The following is a 22,141-nucleotide window of genomic DNA, read 5'->3' on the forward strand; positions in this document are numbered from 1 at the left end:
TGAGGGCGGTGGGTCCCGGCGGGTGCCGGCGCTGCCGCGGCCGCACGATGTGGTTCGGCGGGTCCGTGCCCGCCGCCATCGCCGCCGCCAAGGAGCGCAGCTCCGTTTTCGTCGTGTTCGTGGCAGGTACGCTGCGTCCCGGGGCCCGCCCGCCCGCCGGCAGGGCCCGGCGGAGCCCTGCCGGCCGTGTGCCGCCCGCCGGGCGGGATTTGTGCTGTGTCAGCCCCGGCCCCGGCCCGTGTGGGGCTTTGCCCCTCGTTCTGCCCCGCTCCGCTCGCTCGGCTCCCGCTGCCGCGGCGTCAGGGGCTGTTCGTGGTGTTTTGTTTCCTCCCCTCGCACGGACAGCGCGTGTTTCATAACCGAGTGCCGCTGGAACCCGCACAGACCCACAGCGCCGGGTGCGCGCTGCCTTCCTGCCTGGGGAACACGGGGAGCGGGACACGGCCCCGAGCTGCGCCAGCCGAGGGTTAGGGTGGGCACGAGGAGGAATTTCTTCAGAGAAGGAGTGATCGGACACTGGAATGGGCTCCCCACGGAGGTGGTGGAGTCACCGTCCCTGGGGGGTGTTTAAGGAAAGGCTGGACGTGGCACTCAGTGCCATGGTCTGGTTGACACGGTGATGTTTGGTCGCAGGTTGGACTCGATGATCCCAGAGGTCTCCTCCAACCCGATTGATTCTTTGATATTCTGTGGTTAGACAGGCCCTTTAACTCACTTCTTGTGCTTTTATGTATCTGCGTGTGTTGTTTCTTTAGGTTTTACTGTTGCCTTAATTGCTTATGGCTTCCAGTCTTTCAGATGCCTCATGAAACAACGACGTGAGGCTTAGTGTTTTTCCCTCAGGAACTGCTGAACCGTGGGATTGGTGAGGCTTTGAGAAGTTCCCTCCCGAAGGGGATGTGAACAGAAAAGTTAGTGCAGTTAAGTTCCCCTGTTGACACAACTCTCCTTATACCTGGAGAACAGCATTTTCTGCTGGATAGTGAACATACTGCTGGAAATCAAGGCCTTCTCAGACCACAGATGGAGTAAGGGATGGGGTGGAGCAGTTCATGAAGAACTGCAGCCCGTGGGAAAGACTCCCTTTGGAGATGCTGGGAAGGGACCCCATGCTCGAGCAGGGGAAGAGTGTGAGAAGTCCAGCTTCTGAGGAGGAAGGAGCAAGAGAGACAACGTGTGAGGAACTGACTGCAGGAAGGGTGGGGAGATTTGTTTTTCTCACGATCCTACTCTGACTTTTGATTAGTAATAAATGACATGAATTTTTCCCCAAGTCGAGTCTGTTTTGCCTGTGACAGTAACTGGTGAGTGATCCCTCTCTGCCCTTATCTCTCCCACAAGCCTTCCATTCTATTGTCTTCCCCCTGCCCACTTTAGAGGGCAGTAGTAGAGTGGCTGAAAAGTGCGTATTATAACTTGTTTCCACTATTTTTTATGACACTAAAATTTTACACAAACTAGGACCTTTTAGATGTTGGTGTTGACTGGGTGGATGTAGGAATATGTAGACATGTAACAGAGATGAATTTCTGGTTGCAGGGATGTAACCTAGTTTTGTTACTTGGTGTGCTCTGAGAATTTGTTTTGTTTGCTCTTTGAGCCCTGGAAAAGGGGGAGTGTTACTTCAGTGAACCGGATCTCTGAAAGGATAGAGCTGGGGAGTTCTGCCAAGATCTGATCCCCCCCAGGCACCGTGGGATCAGGGCAGCTGACCTGGGCAGAGCTGATCATGAAGCATCAAGAACTCACTTTCTCAATGTGTGTGGAAGCACGTGTGTTTGAAGGATGCAGAGTGATGAAAGAACAGTCTATTTTTATGTTGGTGGGGGTTGGCTTTGTTGTTTGGGTAGCAACGTTTCAGACTGCACATTGAGGGTAACTTTGGGCCTTTACACTCCACTCTTCCCACTGGAGACAGGCGTTTGAAAGCAGCTTTCTGAGCAGGAAAACAAGGATTCAGCAGTGTTCAGTGTTTCTGTTTTGTTTTGGACACTTCATCCAAATAGTGGCTAGGGGGATAAAAAACGAATAAAGGAAAAAAAAATTAGTGAGAGAAGTTGAAAATATAAGTTAACTGCAATTTTGAGGTGGCCACTAGTGGAGAAGAACTGTTAGATACAGTCCTCACCAAAATGAGTGAATTCTGATAGGTCCATCTCTGGTTTCTGCCACCATCTCTCTGCCCCTCACTCCTCTTCTTTGCTCTTTATTTACTTTCTCTCTAGAAAATGAAGAACTGAATGATTCTTTCTGCTTCCAGGATGTTTTTCTGGTCAAGCAAGGAATACTGTGGTTATTTATCTTAAAAAGGAGGTGCTGTTTGTGACTGCAAGTGCACGTTGTTCAACCAGGTTTCTCCTTTACCATTTGTGTCTGCAGCTGAAATGTTTTTGAGTTCAGTGTTTGAAACCCTCAGGACACGTTGTGGTGATGCAATGGTGTAAGTGTAGTAAAGATGCTGTTGGACTCCTGGGAAGTTGCAATAAAAGGTGTTGCTCCATACTCTGCAGAGAGCACGAGGTGAAGCGTGTCTGCCTTAGGAAACTGATTTTAAATATTAAGGTGAGATGTTAAATAGAGCCTTCTGTGCACACCAGGCAGGGGAGTTGCTTGTGGGGAACAGACGAGTTACTTTGTGGCATCAGTTAATTGCTGGCAGCAGTTTCCCTCTGCTGCTGTGCAGGAAACAGTGTTCCTGGTGGTGAAACAGGTCTGAGGAACCCAGACAGGCGAGGGAACGGCTGGAGCTGTGTCAGGGGAGGTTTGGGTTGGGTATTAGGGAAAGGTTCTTCCCCCAGAGGGTGGTTGGGCACTGAAAAGGCTCCCCAGGGCACTGGCCATGGCCCCAAGGCTGCCAGAGCCCAGGAAGTGTTTGGACGACACTCTCAGGCACACGGTGTGACTCTTGGGGTTGTCCTGTGCAGGCCAGGAGTTGGACTGAATGATCCTGATGGGTCCTTTCCAGCTCAGGATATTGTGTGATTCTGTTCTCTGGTATCTTGTGGTAGCTGTTCTGTAGATGATTTTGTAGCCTACAGAGTTAAAAAACGCCTTTCATTCCTTAAGTTATTAATCTGAAGTTCAGTTGTTCATGTGGTGTGAAACCTCCTCTGTTCTGGTTGAGGTGTTTAAGATTATCCTTTCCAAAGGTTAGAAATGTTCTGATCATGAAAATACCAGGCCACTCATAAAAAGTGCTTTTCAGAGTGAAGAAATTAAGGGGGGATGGGGAAAGTAAAAAGCTTCAAGATAAAATGTTTGTGTTTCTTTTTAATAACATTTGTAGAAACCCTCCTTCCTTTGTTCATAGCTTTATTTTATGGATTTCTTTTTTACAAAATGGTGCTTTGCAATCATAAGCTATTTGTTAGTAATTTGTAGCCAAGATGTATCAAAGCACTTTTCAAGTTAAATAAGTGAAATGACGCAAAGGAGGAGGAGGAGGAGGTGAACAGCTTCGTGTCCTGGCTTTTCTGGCATTTCCAGAATCAAAATCCTTACTCTTACTGCATGATTATGAAATGTTGGACATGGAAAAGTCAGCTAGGCTTATCTCTCTCCTTCTGAAAGGTAAACACTTTTCCCTGATGACTGAGTGTTGAGGAATAGGGGAGTTAAAGTCTGACAACCTGTGATGGTTTTGAGTAAGTTCCTCATACAGGAAATAAATTATTGCAGGAAAAGTGTCTATTTTCTCTGCACAGCTGTCTAAATTTACCTGGCCGAATTTAAGAGACGAGAAAGTGTGACTGTGAATTGTGTACAGATTGTTACACCAAGTGAAATAAAGTGATGCTTTTGTTTGAGAAACAAGAAATCTGAGAGTCTTGGGAGCTGGAATTCCGAGGTGGTTGTGCTGGCTCAGTGTTTCACAGAATTATGAGTTATGTCATGTTCAGGCTTCACCTCGTGACCTTTCTGATGTTTTTCCTGTGACCTGGCAGTTTTCATTTCAGGATATAATTACTACTACCTGTAATAAAAGAGCCTTAACCCCCAAATGAGGAAGGGTTATCAAAACAAAAAGATATGTGAGAATAAGCAACTCTTCAGTGGGTAGTCATAATATTAATCTGTGTGTTGTGGCAGAGAGCTTTATAAAATGTGAGTTATCAGCATTTTTATTCACGGGGCGCATCTCAGACTGTCCTGTGAACAGTTTCTGCCCTGTTTGTGTCTTTCAACATTCTTTCTTCTACAGCAGTTGTTTGTGTGGAAAAGTTAGTGTTAGGCAAGTCTTTAGATATTTTTAGTAGCCTAATCGGATGAGCACATGTCCTGTTGAAAGAGTGTGTGGTGAAGCAGCTGCCTCCGAGCATGTGGGAACAGGAGAGGGGCCTGAACTGCTCCTGGCAGAACAGCTGCTTCCACTGACAGCAGGAGAAAAGGTTCTAACATAAAACAGCCTAAATATTTACTTCCTTATGCAGAATAATCATGATAGAGGTGGATACTTTGTTACTTGCTCCAATACTTCCAGGGTAAAATCCATACATCGGGTTGAAAACCAAGTGTTCAAAATGGTTATATTTTTGATACCTGTCCCTCTGAGAAGCCTCATGACCAGACAGCAGCACTTCCCTGGGGAACTCCTAACAAATCAAAAATACTGCATGGAATGGCAACTGGGATGGAACAAACAAGTGGTTTGTTGTTGTCACCAAATAATGGACTACTGTACTGCTGTACTTGTGACTCAGATTCTTCATGAAGTCCATTCCAAGCTGCTGGGAAGTAATACAGATTGAAGATAAACAAATGGTGGCAAGCCAGGGTAGTTGTTGAAAAATGGTTAATATTCATCAGAATTATTTATTTACCCACATCCTCACTGAAGTGGTGCTTTGGAAGATAAATGGGTGATTGACATGTTTCATTTGATTAAAATAACACTTCTGGATCTGTGGCCCCACAACACCTTTTCAGTTTCTCTTACCTAAGTAGCTCCTCTGCTCCTGTTATTCCTGTTCCTCTGTGCTCCTCACTCCTTTTCCTCTGCTACTGTTCACATCAAGAAAAGCACAAAATACAAAACTAAGATATAATTAATCCTGCAAATAAATGTTTCTTGGTTTGTGTATTTTTTTCAACACTGTCAGACTGTGAAACTTTGCTGAATTATGTATTTCCAAGGAGTGGAGAACATAGTTTTACCTATCACCAGCTGGTGAACCAATATGTAATTAAATTTATAATGAGGGGGGCTGATAGTTTTGTCAGGTTAGGAGGTGAAGTTTACTGTCAGGGAGAAGCAGTGGTTCCCTCTGTGCTTCAGGATCTCTGTGCATGTAATGAGGGTAATCTGGAGCAAAATTATCAACTGACTTGAAAGTAATCAAGAGTGTCTTTCAAAGGTGATCCCAAGCGATTTGAAGCAAAGCTAAAATCAGAGCAGAAAAAGCAATTTGTGGTGGATTTAGCTTCACAGAAGTGTTGTGTCTTGCAGGTGAAGATGAACAATCTACTGAGATGGCTTCGAGGTGGGAAGATGAGAAGGTGACTGAGGCTGCCTCAGATGGGTTTGTTGCTATTAAAATCGACACCAAAAGGTTCGAACCCATTCATTGTTGATGATGAGAATAAGAGGCTTTGAAGTCCTCACCCTGATTAGGAGATATTCTAAATACAGGATTCCAGAGCATAAGTGAGTTCAGTACTCCTGAAGCCTCTAGGGCCTGAAAAAATGTCAGAATTTACTGTTGTGTTCTGCAGATATTCACTGTGTATTTCTGATTGTATTCCAGTACTAGTAAAAGAATGCTTGAAGTTGTCCTTTTTCAACAGGAGGAGACATGAAAGTGCTATAAAAAAAGCTGGAATCAAAATGAAGTGCTAGAGGCAGTTCTTGATTTGCCAAGTTACATAATGAATTAAAAACCTTTCATGAATTCAGAAGGATAAGAATCTGTAAAGCCCCAGAGAAAATGTGTTTGCCTCCATTGTAACACACAGAATGGAGAAGCATTGAAGTTCCCGAGTGAATTACGCAGCTATTTTGGTTATGTTTGTGTTCCAGCCCAAGTGCACAAAGTGCACTGACATTTCCCAAAATGGCATTATTTTGAAATGCTCTATAGACATTTTATTAGATTTACTATATTATTTGTGCTCAATAGACTAGACTGCCTCTTAGCACTGCTTCCTTCAATCTGATGTAGTCAACTGTGATAACCAGCGATTGTCACCATGTCAACACTTCTGCAGAATGTTAATGAGAAGACGCAATGCAAATTTGCTTTTAGTGTTCTCTCAAGTATTTAAATAGTTTTGTAGGACAGTTATTTTTATGATGAAAGACTTAATCTGAGGTTGTTGCGAAGCGATTGCTCCTCCTAAATGAATCTTTTCTTTTCAACAGTGAAGCATGCCTGCAGTTCTCTCAAATTTGTATCCTTTGAGATCAGTTTAGATGCTACATTATGATTACAGATAATTGCTCATTACAAGTTAATACTGTTCTTAAGACAAGTACTTACAAGCAACATTATTGAAAATACTTATTATGGCACAAAAGTGTGCAATAAACTGTGTATTTAATAGATACCATCTGTGTATTCAACTTACTGTCAGTTCTTAGAGAAAGTGAACAAGTTTATGTTAATCCTGTGTAATTCTCTAAATAGAAAATGATCTAAAATTGATGTCATCAGAATAACCCACTGGTATTACTAAGCAGCTTTCAGTTATTAGTTGGGGCTCAGAGATACAGGGGAGGAAGAACAAGCAGTAGACAGGGTTCTGTCACAGACACAGCTGTGGAGTCAGGGAAACATCTCCCTGCCTTAAGGGGGTCACTGCACAGAGTTCTGTACGATGCTGGGAAAGGGGATTCAGAACCTCAACTTGGATTTCCTTAATGCTGTAGAGAATTCATTATTGTCCACTTAAATGTTGTCTCACACTAAAACAAAATCTCTCCAGTCAAAGCATAATCCGTGCCCGGAAAAAAGTTGGAGAAAAATATTTTTGCTTAAACCAGTACAAAGAAAAGAAGAAATACTTATCACTGATATGCAGTGTTTGCCAGTGTCTCTTTTTCCTTCCTCCCTTGGCACTGACAGCTGGTGAGCAGGTGGAGATAAGAGTGCTGGGCTGGAAGCTCCTGTAGGAGGGACGTCTGCCTTGCCCTGGAAGTTACTTTATGAACTTGTGTCATTCACTGCCCTTAACTGTTGCTGTGCAGATCCCGTGGTGTGTGTTCCATCCAGCTTTTTTATAGGAGACAATGGAATCCCTTTGGAAGTCATTGCTGGCAGTGTTTCTGTTGAAGAGCTTGTTACCAGGATCCATAAAGTTAAACAGGTAACACTTGCTGACAGCTGGGTCTGTGACTGAGTCGAGTGTGCTCAGGACAGGTGATGGCCCTGGGCAAGGGGGAGTTACTGGTTCCGTGCCCTTCCAACAACAAAACTGCAACCTGGAATTCAGCACGCAGGTTGAACAGGCTGGAAGCACTGTGGAGAAGTGCTACAGTAACTTTTGATTCGCAGATTGGTTTGGATCATGTGTGTAACACCTGCAGTATTGAAGAAATGTGTTGAGATCTCTAAACTGGAATGACATACTAATTGCTCTTCAGCTCATGTGTGGTTTTTTAATACTGTTCTGTAATGTGGATTTATAAAATTATGCTGTGGAACATAATGTAAGTGTAGATAGTTTTATCGCTTTGATTTGATCACTTTGACAATTAATTTTAGTGCAAGACTAAAATTAGGAAAAGTGTGAAATGCATGATTGCACTATACTCAACAATATGTGATTATTCTGGTTTTATATTTTAATAGGGCTGATTCTCCAAAAATAGCTGACTCTTGACCTTTGAACCCGTGAAAAATATTTGAACTTTCATGGCCTCAATTTTTTTTCTCCAATTTCTTAGATGCACACAGGGAAAGGGCGGCCTTTGGAAAATGGCACTCAGTCACCTGCCCCCCATCCCTCCTCCCAGTCCGATGGTGCTCCAGAAAATACACAATCCAGAGCAGCAGAGTCTTGTAACTCCTCTGGGTCTGCTGTGCCTGAGGCAGTAAGACCTTCCACCAGTAATGGTGAGTGCTTTGACACAAATGCTTGCTAATTTACTTTGGAAATATTTTTTTTTCCCGAAAAGGAAGTTTCTTATGTACCTGGTAGTACATAAAAGGCAATACGTTGTGGACTCGTTGAGGACAAACTTGGGTATTCCAGAATGTTTTTTGCAAGTCCAGAGGGAAGAATAACTTGTCGTTCTGCTTAGCTTTAATGAGTGAGGGATGGTTTATAATTCAATAAAATTTGTGTATGCTTTCCTGAAAAAGGATTCAATGAAAAAGTTTCTTTGGACTTGCAGCCTGAAATCAAACTGCTGAGGGGGGAAGTCTAAGTAGCAGAACCTCAGATTTCCTTGAGATATCTCAGTTGCTGTAAATTGTGGCTAACAATGAGCACAGTAGTTTTTATCAAAGAAATATACCTTTATTTTTTCTCTTATGCTTTACTTTCTTGTAAATCCCTTGAAGATGGAGCAAATTCTGGTTCAGCAAGCCAGGAAGCAACTAATTCTGCAGATGAGCAAGTGAGTGATGCTCAGCCTGTGAATGATCTTACACTCAAGGTAGAAAGGTAAGTCTTCTTTTGCAGACTTCCTACTGTGTTGTATTTGTTTCTCAGGAGGTTTTGTTGGGGTTTGGGTTGGGTTTTTTTTAACAAACAGCCTTAATTACAGGACTTTTAATCTGTGGTCATCTGGCACACCTTTTTGTGGCCTTGTTTTTGATTAGATGTCTGTGACAATACAAGGGCTGATACTAAAACAGTTTTTAAATTAATCTCATTTTTCATGTACTGTGAAAGAAAAAGGTAATCTGGAAAAATACAGATGTTCACCTTTGATATAACTTTGTACAGACCATATGGTTGCTGCAAATTTTTGAATGACTTAAAACATTGAACTGAAAACACTGGAAACTGGTGTAATAAAATACTAACCTAGGTTTTATGTAGAGATGCCTTCTTATTTCTTCTTGTTGATTTGATGACTTTTTGTAGTTTAGGGATATTGAAGAATCCAGAGGAATCCTATTCTGATACCCTTATTTTGCTTTGATCAGTGAACAGTGATGAGTTATTTTTAGTATTTTGAAGTATAGTGATCAGAAACATCTGGTTCAAAACACGGTTCATTCCTTACACTGATTGTTTTTAAATACAGGATTTTGTGTATAAACTTGGTTTTAGTAAGACTGACACTATTTGAAATATCCAGCCTAAAACCAGTTACACATATTTAGCAAATCAGATTATTTATAATATGTAACATTTAAATGTTAAAAATTATTTAATTATACAATTAAATATATTTATTATAATACTTAAATGCTAAAATATGTTTTAAAACTACTTCTTGCTTAATATCAGTTTTCTTCCAAAGTTATTGGACAACAGGGATAATTTTTACATAACACTGTTAAGACAATGAAATAATTTTTAATATAAATATCAATGTTGCATTTTTAAAAAATCCATTAATCATTATATGAATCTGGCATAATTTATCCACAGCATTGTTTCAAGGGGGAAAAAGAGGCCGAGCTGTGTGCTAACTACCATTTTCTTTTCAAGAAAACAGTACCACACAAACAAGATTTTTCTGGTTATCTGACTTCTCATGTTTGGCTGTGCCTGCCCTTTCCCCAGACTTAAATTATGTTGGGCTTTTACTGTCAATCTGCATTGGTAAATTACTGGGGTTTAAGTCACTCCTTATTCTAAGGCACCTTCCTGGAGAGCTGAGACAGAGGCATGTGCATCTCTGTCAGTGCTACGTGTTACTCGTGTTCCATTTGAGGAAGTGATGTGCAGAAGAAACCAGATGGTTTAAATAGCTAAAAAGAGACTGAGATTTAGTGTTTGTTACCACAGGTCCTAAACAGTAATTGCTTATTGTACGTCTTCATAAGTTGGTCCAACAGTAAGAATATGTGGGATTCTTCATTTCCCGAGGGGAAAAGGATGAAGGGAATGTGTTGTAATTCCACTAAAAGTCGGAAAGGAGGTGGTGAATCCCCACCTGTCTTTGTGTGGGTGGTGCACCCCATGTGAGTGAATCGTGACTGTTACAGGGGTATCAGCACTGGGCTACAGTTCATTTCCATGTGTTCTGGTCTGTGTTTGCAGATGCTTCCTTAGCATCTTAAGATACTGCAGTAAGGCTTCTTGCTTTATTCTTAAATTTAGATTAACGAAAAGGCTTGAAGAGAGACAGGAAGAGAAAAGGAAAGAAGAAGAACAGGTAACACAAAAATGTAAAACCCCTTGCAGGGTATTTTGTACCCTTATTTGAATAAATTCCTTCTGAAACAGATGTACTTCAGTCTTTTCTCCTGTCCAAGGGAGTTTTGTGGTCCAATTTTATATCCTTCTATTCAGAAAGAAATTAGGAAAGAAATTGAAAGGAGAAAAACTGGCAAAGAAATGCTGGAGTACAAAAGACGACAGGAAGAAGAAATGACCAAACGTATGTTGGAGGAAAGGAACAGAGAGAAGGCAGAGGAGAAGGCGGCCAGGGAGCGCATCAGGCAGCAGATTGCAATGGTAAACGGGCATTTGGGAACAGACCTTCTGCTCCTCTCTCTCACAGGGCCACTGGTGTAGGGAAATGATAAATTTTCTTTGATGAAACTCTGCGAGATTGTTCATTTTTCTGTTTGCAGTCCTGCGACGGTTTTGGTGTTTGGGTTTTATGTGGCATTTCCTGTGTATAAAATGAAACTTCTGCTTTTGTATTCACGATGATCTTTTCTATCTGAACAAACGTACCAGCTTTTCTGTCAAATTGCTTCAGACTAGTGGAGAATTATCATTTAAACATAAAAATCAGTGCCATTTAAGCATGGTACTGAAAGAGCAGCACAGGGAATATTTAATTGTAGAACACACGTGAGAATACCAGTCTCAAAATGGTGGGGAGGGTTATCTTCTAAGTTTGTGTAAATGTGTGTGCATAGATGGATGCAAATAAATTGTAACAACTGAAATTCTTCCTCATTATTAGGGTTTGCTGCAGAACACTTAGAATTGCAATCGTGTAACTTGGCATAAGATTTTTGCCTTTATCTTCCCTGGAGCATTAAATTTGCATGGGAAGATCATCTATGAACAACTGGCAGTGGGAAGTGACTCATGAGAAGTGTGGCTAATGACACAAGATTGTGCAGCCTGGCAGTGAATAATTCCTTGCAGCACTACTGTCTTTTCTCCATATGCTCTGCTCCTGTCTGTGCAGTTCTGTCTATTCACGAGTCCAGATCGTGGCTGGTTGTTTGAATGAATGTTAAGTAACAACTTATAGCAAAAATTAAGGTTTTTCTTTGCTCCTTCTGCCAGGACCGTGCTGAGAGAGCAGCTCGCTTTGCAAAATCCAAGGAAGAGGCAGAAGCTGCTAAAGCTGCAGCTCTTCAGGCCAAACAGGCTGAACTAGAGGCCAGGAAAGAAGCAGCTCAAAGGGAGAGAAGGTGAGCTGCTGTAGAGAAACAAGGGTATATTTTTGGGGAGAGAGGTAAAGAAACGAGCTTTCAAGAGTTTTAATATCTATCCTAATCTATTGACAACATGTTGCAGTATTAAACTGTTTAAACAGTGACATTAAAAGTTGGCTTTTTTCCCCACATTAATTCGTAGCTATTTTCATGAACATTATGTTCTCTGATAACTTTTATCCTTTTGACATTGCTGATTATGAAACACCACCTTTCCTTGTGTGTTATTTTGGTTAGATAAGAGCTTTTTCTGCCTGATCTTTGATTTAAATACCAAATATAATGGGGCTGGATGGGGGACTAGATAAGGTGAGGATGTGAATGGTAATGAGGGGACAGAGTGGCTGACAGTGGCACTGCTGGGGAGTGGTGCTGATCCAGCTGCTGGGCTGTGAATGGTGGGCTGGGATTCAGCAAGGCTTGGCTGGGACCTTGTCAGAGCTGCCTCCTGCCTGGAGGAGTGCTGCTGTTTTAACAGTGCTGCTGTTTTAAGAATGATTCTGACCTACAGAGCCTGTGTATGGAGTTATGGAAGAGATGCAGGGTGAGGGATAAGCAAGAGATTATCCACTGTGAATCCAACCCATCTGCACTGCCAGGAGTAGGATGGCTGTCCCTCTCTGCCACATTTCAGTCCAACCAAGCTAAAGCCCCAGGAGTGTGTGTCTGTAACTGTTTGTGTGCTGACTGACCCCCGTGTGTCCTGCAGTGCAATAGCCAGGATCCAGTTCCGCCTCCCAGATGGATCTTCCTTCACCAACCAGTTCCCATCGGAAGCACGGCTGGAGGAAGCAAGGCAGTTTGCTGCACAGGTAAACTGTGGGTTTGTTCTCTCAGCTGCAGGCTGATTACAACTCAGTGTAGCATCAACTAGTTGATTGTGGTGAAGTTGTCATCAGCTCCTCTCTTTGGTGAGTATTTGAAGGGCGTTTTGGCAGCATCACTTTCTAGTGCCACCTTTGTATCACTGCTGTGTATCATCAGTAAGAGACACGGAGGAGTGAAGGGTCCCCTCATATCCTACTATGAAGATGATTGATAGTTTGATAAGAAATCTTAGCAAGGTACACAAGATATACTCAACTGGCAAATCAGCAGTTGTTTGAAAGTGAACAGATACCAATATAACAGAAATGAAGAGTTTCCTTTCTGTTTTTCCCAGACGGTTGGTAACACTTACGGCAATTTCTCACTGGCGACAATGTTTCCCAGGAGGGAGTTCACCAAAGAAGATTATGGAAAGAAGTTACTGGAACTGGAGTTAGCACCCAGTGCTTCAGTGGTGCTGCTGCCGGTGGGTGTTGGCTTGGTTCATGTTTCACTGTCCTGCAGGCAGCACTGCTGCAGTTGGGTATTTGCTTGTCAGCCCTCATATTTGGCTTGAATTTGGGGCTTTTCTGTGTCTACACAGATTGCCAAATTACTTTTGTTTTTGTCAAGATTCACTTGGAGTTCTTCTGAAGCAGATGAATGGTGGCACTGACGCTTGTGTGTCTAATGTGTCTCTGCTGAGCTGCTTCTAAATTACCTGTATAATACTCTGTCTACAAGAGCATGACTTCAGTATCTGACAAATGTGCTTTGTGTGTTCCTGACCAGGCGGGAAGACCTGCTACTTCTGTTGTCCAGGCTTCAGGCAGTGACCTGTGGAAGTTCCTGGGCACGATACTTTACCCCCTCTTAGCGGTTTGGAGATTCATTAGCAACTTTCTGTTTACGAGCCCACCCCCCTCCCAGCCCGCGGTGAGAGCAGCTCATCAGCAAGACCATTCAGCCCCTTCAACGTCGAGCAGCCTCGAGCAGAGCAGGTGAGACAAGTGGTCAAGGCAGCTGTTTCTCAAGCTACTCACTGGAATTGCTTTAATCTTGTAGTGGGGAACTGCACTTCCAATTACAGACCAGAAAAAGCATTGTCTTTAAAAGTCATTTATGAACAGGGATTTCAGCTGTAAGAGGTGGCTTCACTTCAGCTTAGGATGATATTTGTTACTTAGTATGATACTTTTTACTTTAGATAGTGTGTTGAAAATGAGACATCAAATGGTAATGGTTGTGCAAGAAACCTGGGGCAACTGGAGTCAGATTCTGACAGGGTTTGTACTGCATGAGATCTCCCCTGTACCAGGACAGCTGCTGGGCCATTGTGGGTGAAGCAGCCCCATCTTCCTCAGTGACAGGGAAGTGAGATTCTGTCAGTTTGTCCGACTGCTGACACATTTTCACCTGGGTATTGCTTCCCAAGGACACAAAGGGCTGAAGAAAACTATGACTGGGGATAAGAGAAGGAATGATGTGCAATTTGTGTTTATTGCATCTGCTGCTTCCCTTGTGTAATTATTGCTGGGGAAACTCAAACCCCTGTCCTTTGTGCCCTAGACAAGCAGTCAGGAAACGAGCTGTGGAAAAGCGGGGGGAAGACTTCAAAAAAGAAGGCAAAATATACAGACTGAGGACTCAAGATGATGGAGAAGATGAAAACAATACTTGGAATGGAAATTCTACACAACAAATGTAGTTTTGAGTAACTGCAGTTACTATCTGGCTGCTTTTTTTTTTTTTTTTTTTTCCTTCTCTTCTCTTATTTGATCTAAGTCAACTAAAGGTTCTGGACAAGTGGGGCTTATTTTACACTGACTGAATTACTTAATTCTTATTCCTGCGGTGGAGTCTGGAATGGAGTCACCTATGTCAGAAAAATCAAGTGAGTATAGGTGAGACCTAGAAGCAAAAAAAGTAAAAAGACTGAAAACCTCCATCAGCTTTCATAATTATTACCCTCTGCCATAGAAAGGCACTTTTTAATCTATAAATATTCTGCTACATGAATCTAAGGGCCAGATATATTAATATAAAGGTCATGGTAGACAATGACTGATTAAAATGAGGGTTTCAGAAGCACTCTAAGTAGCAAATCAGGTAACTAATTTATGTTTAACTTTTTTCTTGCTTCTGCAACTGCAAGCAAAACCTTGTAGTTTTTAATTCCCTAAGCACTCAATAAACTATTTTCCAGAAAAATGTTACTGTCTCATGAAGTTCCTCTGAAGTTCTTGTGGCACAGGGAAACAAGGAAACTCAAAACACAGCAGAGAAATGTTTTGATCCAGTTTAAATGACCTTGCTGTACATGACATAAAGGAAAAGGGGGGTAAAAACCCAATCTGTGCAGTAGCTGCACTAGAACAGTACAGTCTAGACCAATTTTCACCAGTATAGGCACTAACTTGTCTTAAAAACACTAAGAAGCAGTAGAGCTTTGAGAGGCTCCCCTCAGATCCACTGAAGATGCTGAAGCACAAACAGGTTCCAGCTGAAACTCAGAAACCTCACACGCAGGTAGGAACAAGCACTTTGGTCCTTAAGAAATCAAACCAATGATGCCCATGGAGAAAAAAAGACAGTTAACACAGAAAAATAATTTTCCTCCCCATTCTAAAGCTGGGAAAAGCAAACACCGCAATGCTGGGGGAGCCATCTCTGAGGCAAGACACAAAGCTGCAGCAGAACAAGCACTAAGTTTCTTCTCCTGATGGTAGAACCTTCTTTTTTAAGAAAAACCAACCCCAAAAACCACTTGAGCAAGTGGAAATGTTACATTTTACTTCTCAGTTCCATGTGTGATTGTTTGTGGGATCTTTTGACTGATTTTCCGTATTTGTATCCAAAAAGAGCCAAGGCCAAGGCTCCAACTCCCGAAAGAGCAAAAAGCATGTACAGGGCGATTTCTGCACTCTGGGATGTCAAATCCATTCCCAAAAAGCTCACAGTGGCAGCTGCTCCTGGAGTGGGGTCTGGTGGTGTCACTGGAAACAATAATGAAGTGTTAGTACAGAGCCTGGCGGAGCTGTTCCGTGCAGGTTTGGGCACTGCTGCTTCCTGCCTCCACACGGCTTTCCACTGTGCTGTTCCCTACTCTGGGGATCAGGGATTGACACAGTTCTGGCTCAGAGTGAAGGCACAGCGGAGGCTGATAGTGCAATTCTGAGTACAGGTGAGGCTTCTCAGGCATCCACAGTCATCCCCAGAGCCCCACAGTAACACTGGGTGCTGTTGGTTGCCCTCCTCTAGTTCAGGGAACATAAATCACAAAAGGATCAGTATTTCCAAAGGCTTACCCAAAACACTGATTCGTATAAAGTACTCAAAACTGATTAGAAGAAATGCGAGAGTACTGAATGTGTGTGGTTTGGAAAACCACATCCTGGGCAGTTGTTAGTCAGAGAAAAGTCTAATGGAGTAACTCTCTTGCTTCATGTTGGAGACAGGTGTGTGTTGAGGGGCTCTCGCACAGGATTTCAGCGTTAGTCTGGTTTTGCACACAGGAATGGTATCACTGTACATGGATATCTTCAGTCTTAACAAGGACAAGAGCCCTTAGAGGGAATACTGCAGAAAATGCTGTCTCTAAAGACTGTAGATTATGGAGAATTTTAGGAACTGGAATCAGATGCAAGCACACAATTCCTACTGCACCGCTTACCTTCTGGCTCCGGTTCCAGACAGGGATGTGGGCCCGTTGCTGGGTCTGGAAACCCACTGCAGTTTATGATCTGCGAGTAGTACCTGGCAGAGGCCTTGGGGCGCCGTGGCAAGGCAGGGTCTGAGAAGTTCACGTGGTAGAGCCCAAACCTTTCATCAAAGCCCACGGCCCACTCCAAGTTGTCCATCAGGCTCCACGCGGTGTAGCCCCGTAGGTCGACGCCGTCGTGCACCATGGCTGGGGCAGGACCACAGAGAACAGGTCAGTGTGGCACCCCTTGCCAGCCACGGCATGAAATGCTCCAGAACATCCACACCTGACACTCCAGCTCCTTGGTTTTTGGTTTTTTCCCCCATTCCCACCTCTCTCCCGTGTTGACTCAGATCAGTTGCTCTGTGCTACTTCAGCTGCCAAGTTACAGCCCGGGTAGTTCGTTCACTGCCCAGGACTAGAGACTGCTTTTCTCTGCTCCAAAAATCAAAGCTTTTGTCCGAGAAACAAAGGTTTGGGAACAGAGAAGAAAAGCCATCAAAATGCAACAGCTGGTGAAACAAGTGTTTGTGGGGCCTCGCTCCACAGTAAATGAGCACTTCCTGAACACCTGGCTGGCAGTTCCCAGTATGTCAGAAAAGCAAACTGAAAATGCCCTTTCCTGAAGTTGCTCAAGCACTGCTGTAACTGAAACTAGTTTGGGGGTTGGTTTTTTTACCCTTTTTTTCTTTTTAAATGCAGTTTTTAGACACAGCAGTAGTCAAACTAGAGAGGCACCTAATGAAGGAACCTGCCCTTACCCTGCTAAACCCAGGGTTTGTTCTGCCCTTAGATCCCTTTCCTGGCAGTTGTGACTTCCGTGGCAGTTCTTGGTAAGCCCAAAGGCTCTTGGAATTGGATTCAGTAAACTCTTATATGTGAGTGTGTAACAGGTGTGATGGCAGTGCTGTTTCAGCCCTTGCTTTATCCACCCCAGTCTCCAGCTCTTCAGAGCTCTGGCTGATGAGGTTTCCACCACCACTCCTACCTTTCAGTGCCTCGTTGATGTAGCTCCGGTAGTAATGGATCCTCTGAGTGTCATTGAACACAAAGGCCCCCCTCTCCGAGATCCCATTCTCAGTCACATAAATGGGGGGGTTGTTGTACTCCTCCTTGATCCACCTCAGGATCTTCCGGAATCCAAAGGGTGTCACCTTCAGCCAGGTAGAGCCGGAGCCCAGCCAGCTGCGGTCGCTCACCGTGGCCACACCCCTGCGGAGGAGACACTGGGGAGGACCAGTCCCAGCTCCTGGCACCTCAGCGCCCAGGGCTGAGCTGGGGCTGGTGCCCACAACCCTAAAACCCACTCACAAGTGGTTTTTTATAGAAAACACTTCTCCTGCTTTGCTGTGTAAATCAGCCGTGGCTGAGGGTGTGATGTTGGCTCCAAATCTTTGTACACTATGACACCAATTCTACTTTCCAACGTATCATGTGGTGCTTGAGCACATAAAATTGCCCTTCATACCCACATACAGGAATGCAAGACTGAGCCCAATGTCCTAGGGGGCTAAACCACAGGGGCTGGGATGCAGCAGCAAAGGCAAGTTACAACAATTTCGTATATTCCCTGTGGAAAGGTTTCGGAAAGCAGACAATTTCACCCCCATGTGTAGTCCCACCACTACTTTAATTCCCATCAGGAAAACTGATAAGCTCCTATCCTTTACCTTTTGAAGCTGGGGAATGAAATCAAGTATCTAATGAAAAATCTTTACTTATATATACACCTAACCATGAAGTGATTTAGCCTTTGAACTCACATTTATCCAATGGAACAGTATCCATTAAGCAGGATAACCTCACAGTTCAAACTGCAGACTGGAGATGGGAAATATGATAAAAACTCTTTGCAGCTGATCCCAAACCACTGGGAAACTCACAAGTCCAGATTCTTTCCTTTAACAGATCCTCTAATTTTCCTTTTTCTATTTCAAAGATTCATGTTTATCATGGAAATAACAGCACCACCAGTACTGTTTGGGGCTGTTTTCCCAAGTATTGGTTACAACAGCTTAAAATACCTATCTCACAGATTTATTTGCTATCAACTTACACTTGTCAGTTGGCCCAGGCTCCAGGTGTGCAGATTTTACTTGACCGGTAATTCATCTCTTACCTGTCAGAGTCATATGACTGAACAACCCTGGGAAAGTTTAGGTTGTATGCTAAAACTGTGGTGTATTGGTTTAGACCAAAGTAGTCGTATGTGCCTTTAATTCTTTGCTTTTCACTTTCAGTAAATTCTGGAAGTCTGCAAGAGGAAACAGAGAACACACCCTGAACACACTCCATGTGTAATGCTGGTATCCCTGGGACCAGTACCATGATCCTTCTGGAGGAACATGGGAAAAAACAGGAGGAATTGGGAATGGAAAATAAGAACTGTAATTCAGAGGGACCAGTGAATTCTCAGTGCCAGAGTTCAGTACACAGTTTCAAGAAAAGGTAAAACAAATTTTTCAGAGTTGTCAGGTAATGTGTCTAATGCAGTGATAGAGGCATTTACTGTATCACTGAGCTGCCAACTTATTACCCCAAAGCTGTGTTATATTAGTAAATTTAGTTTGCAAGAGAGGTACAGACAGGGAACAGGCAACCCCCCCTGCTGTGAAACTAGATAATCTTTAAGGTCCCCTCCAACCCAAACTATTCTATGGTTCTAGTTTTCTGTGAGGATACAATAAGCTGTTTACAGTAACACTGCAACAGAGTCATTGAAATGTAGCACTTCCATCCCAGAAAAGCTGCAGGTCTGAGCACAGCAAGTGAAACAAGGGCAGGCGTGTGTGCCTGGGCTCTTACCGGGACTGGCTCAGGCCCTGGGCCAGGCTGCGCTCCTGAATCCTTCTCTTCATCACCTCATTGTAATCGCCGTTTTTGAAAATGGGATGGGCAAACCAACCTAGTAAAAACTAAACCAGGAAATAAGGGAGGATAAATCATGTATCAAAACAAGGGATTTAACCATATCTCTGTCACGAGCTGCTTTATAGGTGATACCTTAATTTATAACAAACAGGCACATGGCGATGCCCAGCAATGCCCATATAAAGGCAGTAAATTTAATAAGCTTTTGCCACTGCAATCGTATTTTGTCTCATTTCTGTTGCCTACTCGATCAGCCCCCAAAGGAGAGTGATACATTTCCTTGCAGTGGTGCCTCTGGTTCATCCTTTTCTTTCAGGTTCTGGGCATGTCCAGCACTGGGAGAGGGGCTGTCCCCATGAACAGACCCGGGAGCAGCAGGAGAGCTGTGACCAGGGGTCTCTGTACCTGCATGAACCGTCTGGAGGCTTCAACGTCCTCCTGCTTGTGTGGGTTCCGTGGCTCTGCCCAGTCAGAGCTGATGGTGATGGAGATCAGCCCTCCCTGTCTGGCCCTGTAGGTCTCGTTGTAGAGGTGCCAGACCTCGGCGTGGGCCTTTATCAGGTTGTGTCCCACCACGTAGGGAGCTCGGCCCGGCCGGATGGAGATTCCTGCAGAGACAGGGACAGCACAGCCAGTGGAGCAGCACTTCCCAGCTTTCTCATGGTTGCCACCCAGCTTAACACAATCCCCAGGACACCCAGAACTGCCCATAAACGTTTCAACCCTGAGCTGAAATCGGTCCCTGGAGCTGAGGTCTGCTCCAGGCAGCACATCTAATCCAGGGGCTGCAGAGGAGGGCTGGCTTAGAGGAGTGGGAGAAGGAGGATGGGTCTTGGAGGTGACAGGCAGAGTGAAAGAAGGACCTGCCCCACAGCAATCCAAACCCCATCTATCCACACCACACCTCCTTCCTTGGCCTACCTTTGCCAGCCCCAAGCGTCTGCTGTGCCGCAGCACAAACCAGCTGTGCCCGCAGTGCTGCCAGGGCTCTGAGGTTGTGCCCAGCAGTCCTACCTGGAGCAGCTGTGCCAACACCATGGCCAAGATATGCAATGTTGTAGGGTTCATTGAGGGTTATCCAAAATTTCACTTTATCTCCCAGTCTCTGGAAAAGGAGCTCAGCATATTCCTTAAACCTCTGAATTATTGTATCATTCTCCCACCCACCGAGGTCCTGCAGGGCCTGTGGGAGGTCCCAGTGATACAGAGTTACCTGTGGGGAAAGACAGCAAGACAAAGGATTCAACCAGTCACTCTCACTTCTGGAAATAAGGACAGTAACCCAGACTCATTTATGAACACACAAACTGTGCTTTGATCTGTGGCCACCTGTTCCTAATGGTGATTGGAGTTTGTGGTGTTCACTCATGCACTCGAATAAAATACCTTTTTGCCACTGTTTCAGTGTTTTCTTTAGGATGTGGGGAAATGACTCAAACTCCAGGGGCTGCCTGAGGGTGAAGATGGAGCTTTTACCAAAAAGCACCTTGTGACAGCAAGAACTCCTCAGTGAAGAACTGCTGCACTTGCACTGGTGAAATACAATCCAACAGAGCACCAGTCTGGGCTGGTACAAGGTTATAGGACAGGTCAGATTCACTAACCAGTGCTGAAAGAGCTGACTGATGCAGTGCTGAGGTCACTGTCCATTGTATGTGACCCTGTGGAGATTCCTAGCTCCTGAGAAAAGAATAATGTTACACCTGTCTCCAAGAAAGGCAAGAAGGAAGATCTGGGGAACTACAGGTTGGTCAGTCTCACCTCAGTGTCTGGAAAGATCACTGTGTAGGTCCTTGTGGACTCTACTTCCAAGGAGATGAGGGACAAGAAGGTGATTGGAAACATCCAATAATAAGGTTACTATGATCTTTCTGGGTAAAAATATCACTATATTCCCAGTTTATTCCTTCATGCAAACCCCCATGTTTCTTTGCAGAATGCAGTGAAAAACAGTGAAAACCAATTTCTCTGTGAAGAAGGGCGTGGATGGGAATACACACATTGCTCTGAGCACCAGACTTGGGTTCTGCTGTTTCTAAGTTACCTCAAAGTCACCAGTTTTAGTTACCTGAGGCTTAATGTTGGCTGCCAGCAGAGCATCGATGAGCCTTTCATAGTAGTTCAGTCCCACTTCATTGATGTACCTGGTGGTCCCATCTGGGAGAACACGGGGCCAGGAGATGGAAAACCGATAGTGAGACACCTTGAGGCTTTTCAGCATTTCCACATCCTCCTCAATCTTGTGGTAGCTGTCACAAGCTACATCTCCGGTGTCATCGTTGCTGATTCTCAGGGGAGTGTGAGCATACTTGTCCCAAATGCTCAGTCCTTTCCCATCTGCTCTCCATCCTCCCTCAATCTGCAATTAATTGAAGATGGGGGGGAAATTGTTAGTAAACCCTAAATTCAGGTCTTGGCCTAGCAAAGAATTCAGCCTGTTAGTGTTCGTGGTTCCACACAATATTTTGGCTTATTAGCTTAAGACTAGAAATAGCAACATTTTTGCTGTACCTTGGGCCTCAAGGCAAGACACATCAGCAAAGTACAATGTCCCAGAGCAGGCAGTGTTTCAGTTCACTAATGCTCCATGTTGGCTGGATCTTATGAAGCCCATGCTGTTGTCCTATTTCCTGTGGTATAACCACACCCTTAAATACTTCCAAGTTCCTCCCTTTTAGAGCAGTTGCTACACTAACCCTTAATTACAGTAAACCCCAATGGTTAATTACAGTAAAACCCAATGTTTAATTACAGTAAAACCCAATGTTGCAAAAGCTGTAGGTGTCTCATCCAAACTGAATTAACTGTCCACAGACACTCCAAGAGTCCCTCTCTGTTTCCTGACCTGGTACGCTGCAGTTGCTACACTCCACGAGAAGTTCTTTGGGAACTCTCCATACAAAAACTCATCCTCTTTGGGCAGTGGGATCCCGTTACTGCGGATGATTTCAGCGTAGTACACAGCCGAGCGCTTTGGGGTCCTGGGCCTGTTGGGGTTGTTGAAATCAACCTGGAGCAATCCAAACCTTGGGTCATAACCATCCGACCACTCAAAGTTATCCATGAAAGACCAAGCATTGTATCCCTTCAGATTAACACCGTCTAACCTGGAAGCTGAAAGACCAGAAACAAAAGGAAGGGCATCAGTGGCATAATCACACATTAAATGAACCCTGAGGAACTCACTTGCTTTTAGCTTCATAAAGGTCATTAAGACACTCCTCACAGTTGGAGGACACAA

The 22,141-nt window shown here is 44.0% G+C and overlaps 2 protein-coding genes across 2 annotated transcripts in view; one reads left to right on the top strand and one right to left on the bottom strand.

Annotated features, from left to right (window-relative positions):
- On the top strand, nucleotides 1–14,537 carry UBXN4 (UBX domain protein 4). The gene is made up of 13 exons (XM_017836341.1): nucleotides 1–126; nucleotides 5,447–5,549; nucleotides 6,359–6,387; nucleotides 7,184–7,302; nucleotides 7,883–8,051; nucleotides 8,502–8,604; nucleotides 10,219–10,273; nucleotides 10,411–10,575; nucleotides 11,368–11,495; nucleotides 12,229–12,331; nucleotides 12,682–12,813; nucleotides 13,119–13,327; nucleotides 13,896–14,537. The coding sequence occupies exons 1-13, from the start codon at nucleotides 48–50 to the stop codon at nucleotides 14,032–14,034; spliced, it is 1,533 nt and encodes a 510-aa protein (XP_017691830.1). The 5' UTR covers nucleotides 1–47; the 3' UTR covers nucleotides 14,035–14,537.
- The window catches only part of LCT (lactase), a 17,830-nt gene continuing 9,754 nt past the window's right edge, over nucleotides 14,066–22,141 (bottom strand). Inside the window, exons 9-17 of the mRNA XM_017836340.1 lie at nucleotides 21,746–22,014; nucleotides 20,969–21,259; nucleotides 19,915–20,113; nucleotides 19,306–19,508; nucleotides 18,835–18,944; nucleotides 18,149–18,283; nucleotides 17,018–17,241; nucleotides 16,000–16,236; nucleotides 14,066–15,322 (exon numbers count right to left, since the gene is read on the bottom strand). Of these exons, the coding sequence (XP_017691829.1) occupies nucleotides 15,111–15,322; nucleotides 16,000–16,236; nucleotides 17,018–17,241; nucleotides 18,149–18,283; nucleotides 18,835–18,944; nucleotides 19,306–19,508; nucleotides 19,915–20,113; nucleotides 20,969–21,259; nucleotides 21,746–22,014 (1,880 nt within the window). The 3' untranslated portion in view covers nucleotides 14,066–15,110. The remainder of the gene's footprint in view (nucleotides 15,323–15,999; nucleotides 16,237–17,017; nucleotides 17,242–18,148; nucleotides 18,284–18,834; nucleotides 18,945–19,305; nucleotides 19,509–19,914; nucleotides 20,114–20,968; nucleotides 21,260–21,745; nucleotides 22,015–22,141) is intronic.

Source organism: Lepidothrix coronata, unplaced genomic scaffold (genome assembly GCF_001604755.1).
Source record: "Lepidothrix coronata isolate B3197 unplaced genomic scaffold, Lepidothrix_coronata-1.0 Scaffold275, whole genome shotgun sequence".
Taxonomy (NCBI): Eukaryota; Metazoa; Chordata; class Aves; order Passeriformes; family Pipridae; genus Lepidothrix; species Lepidothrix coronata.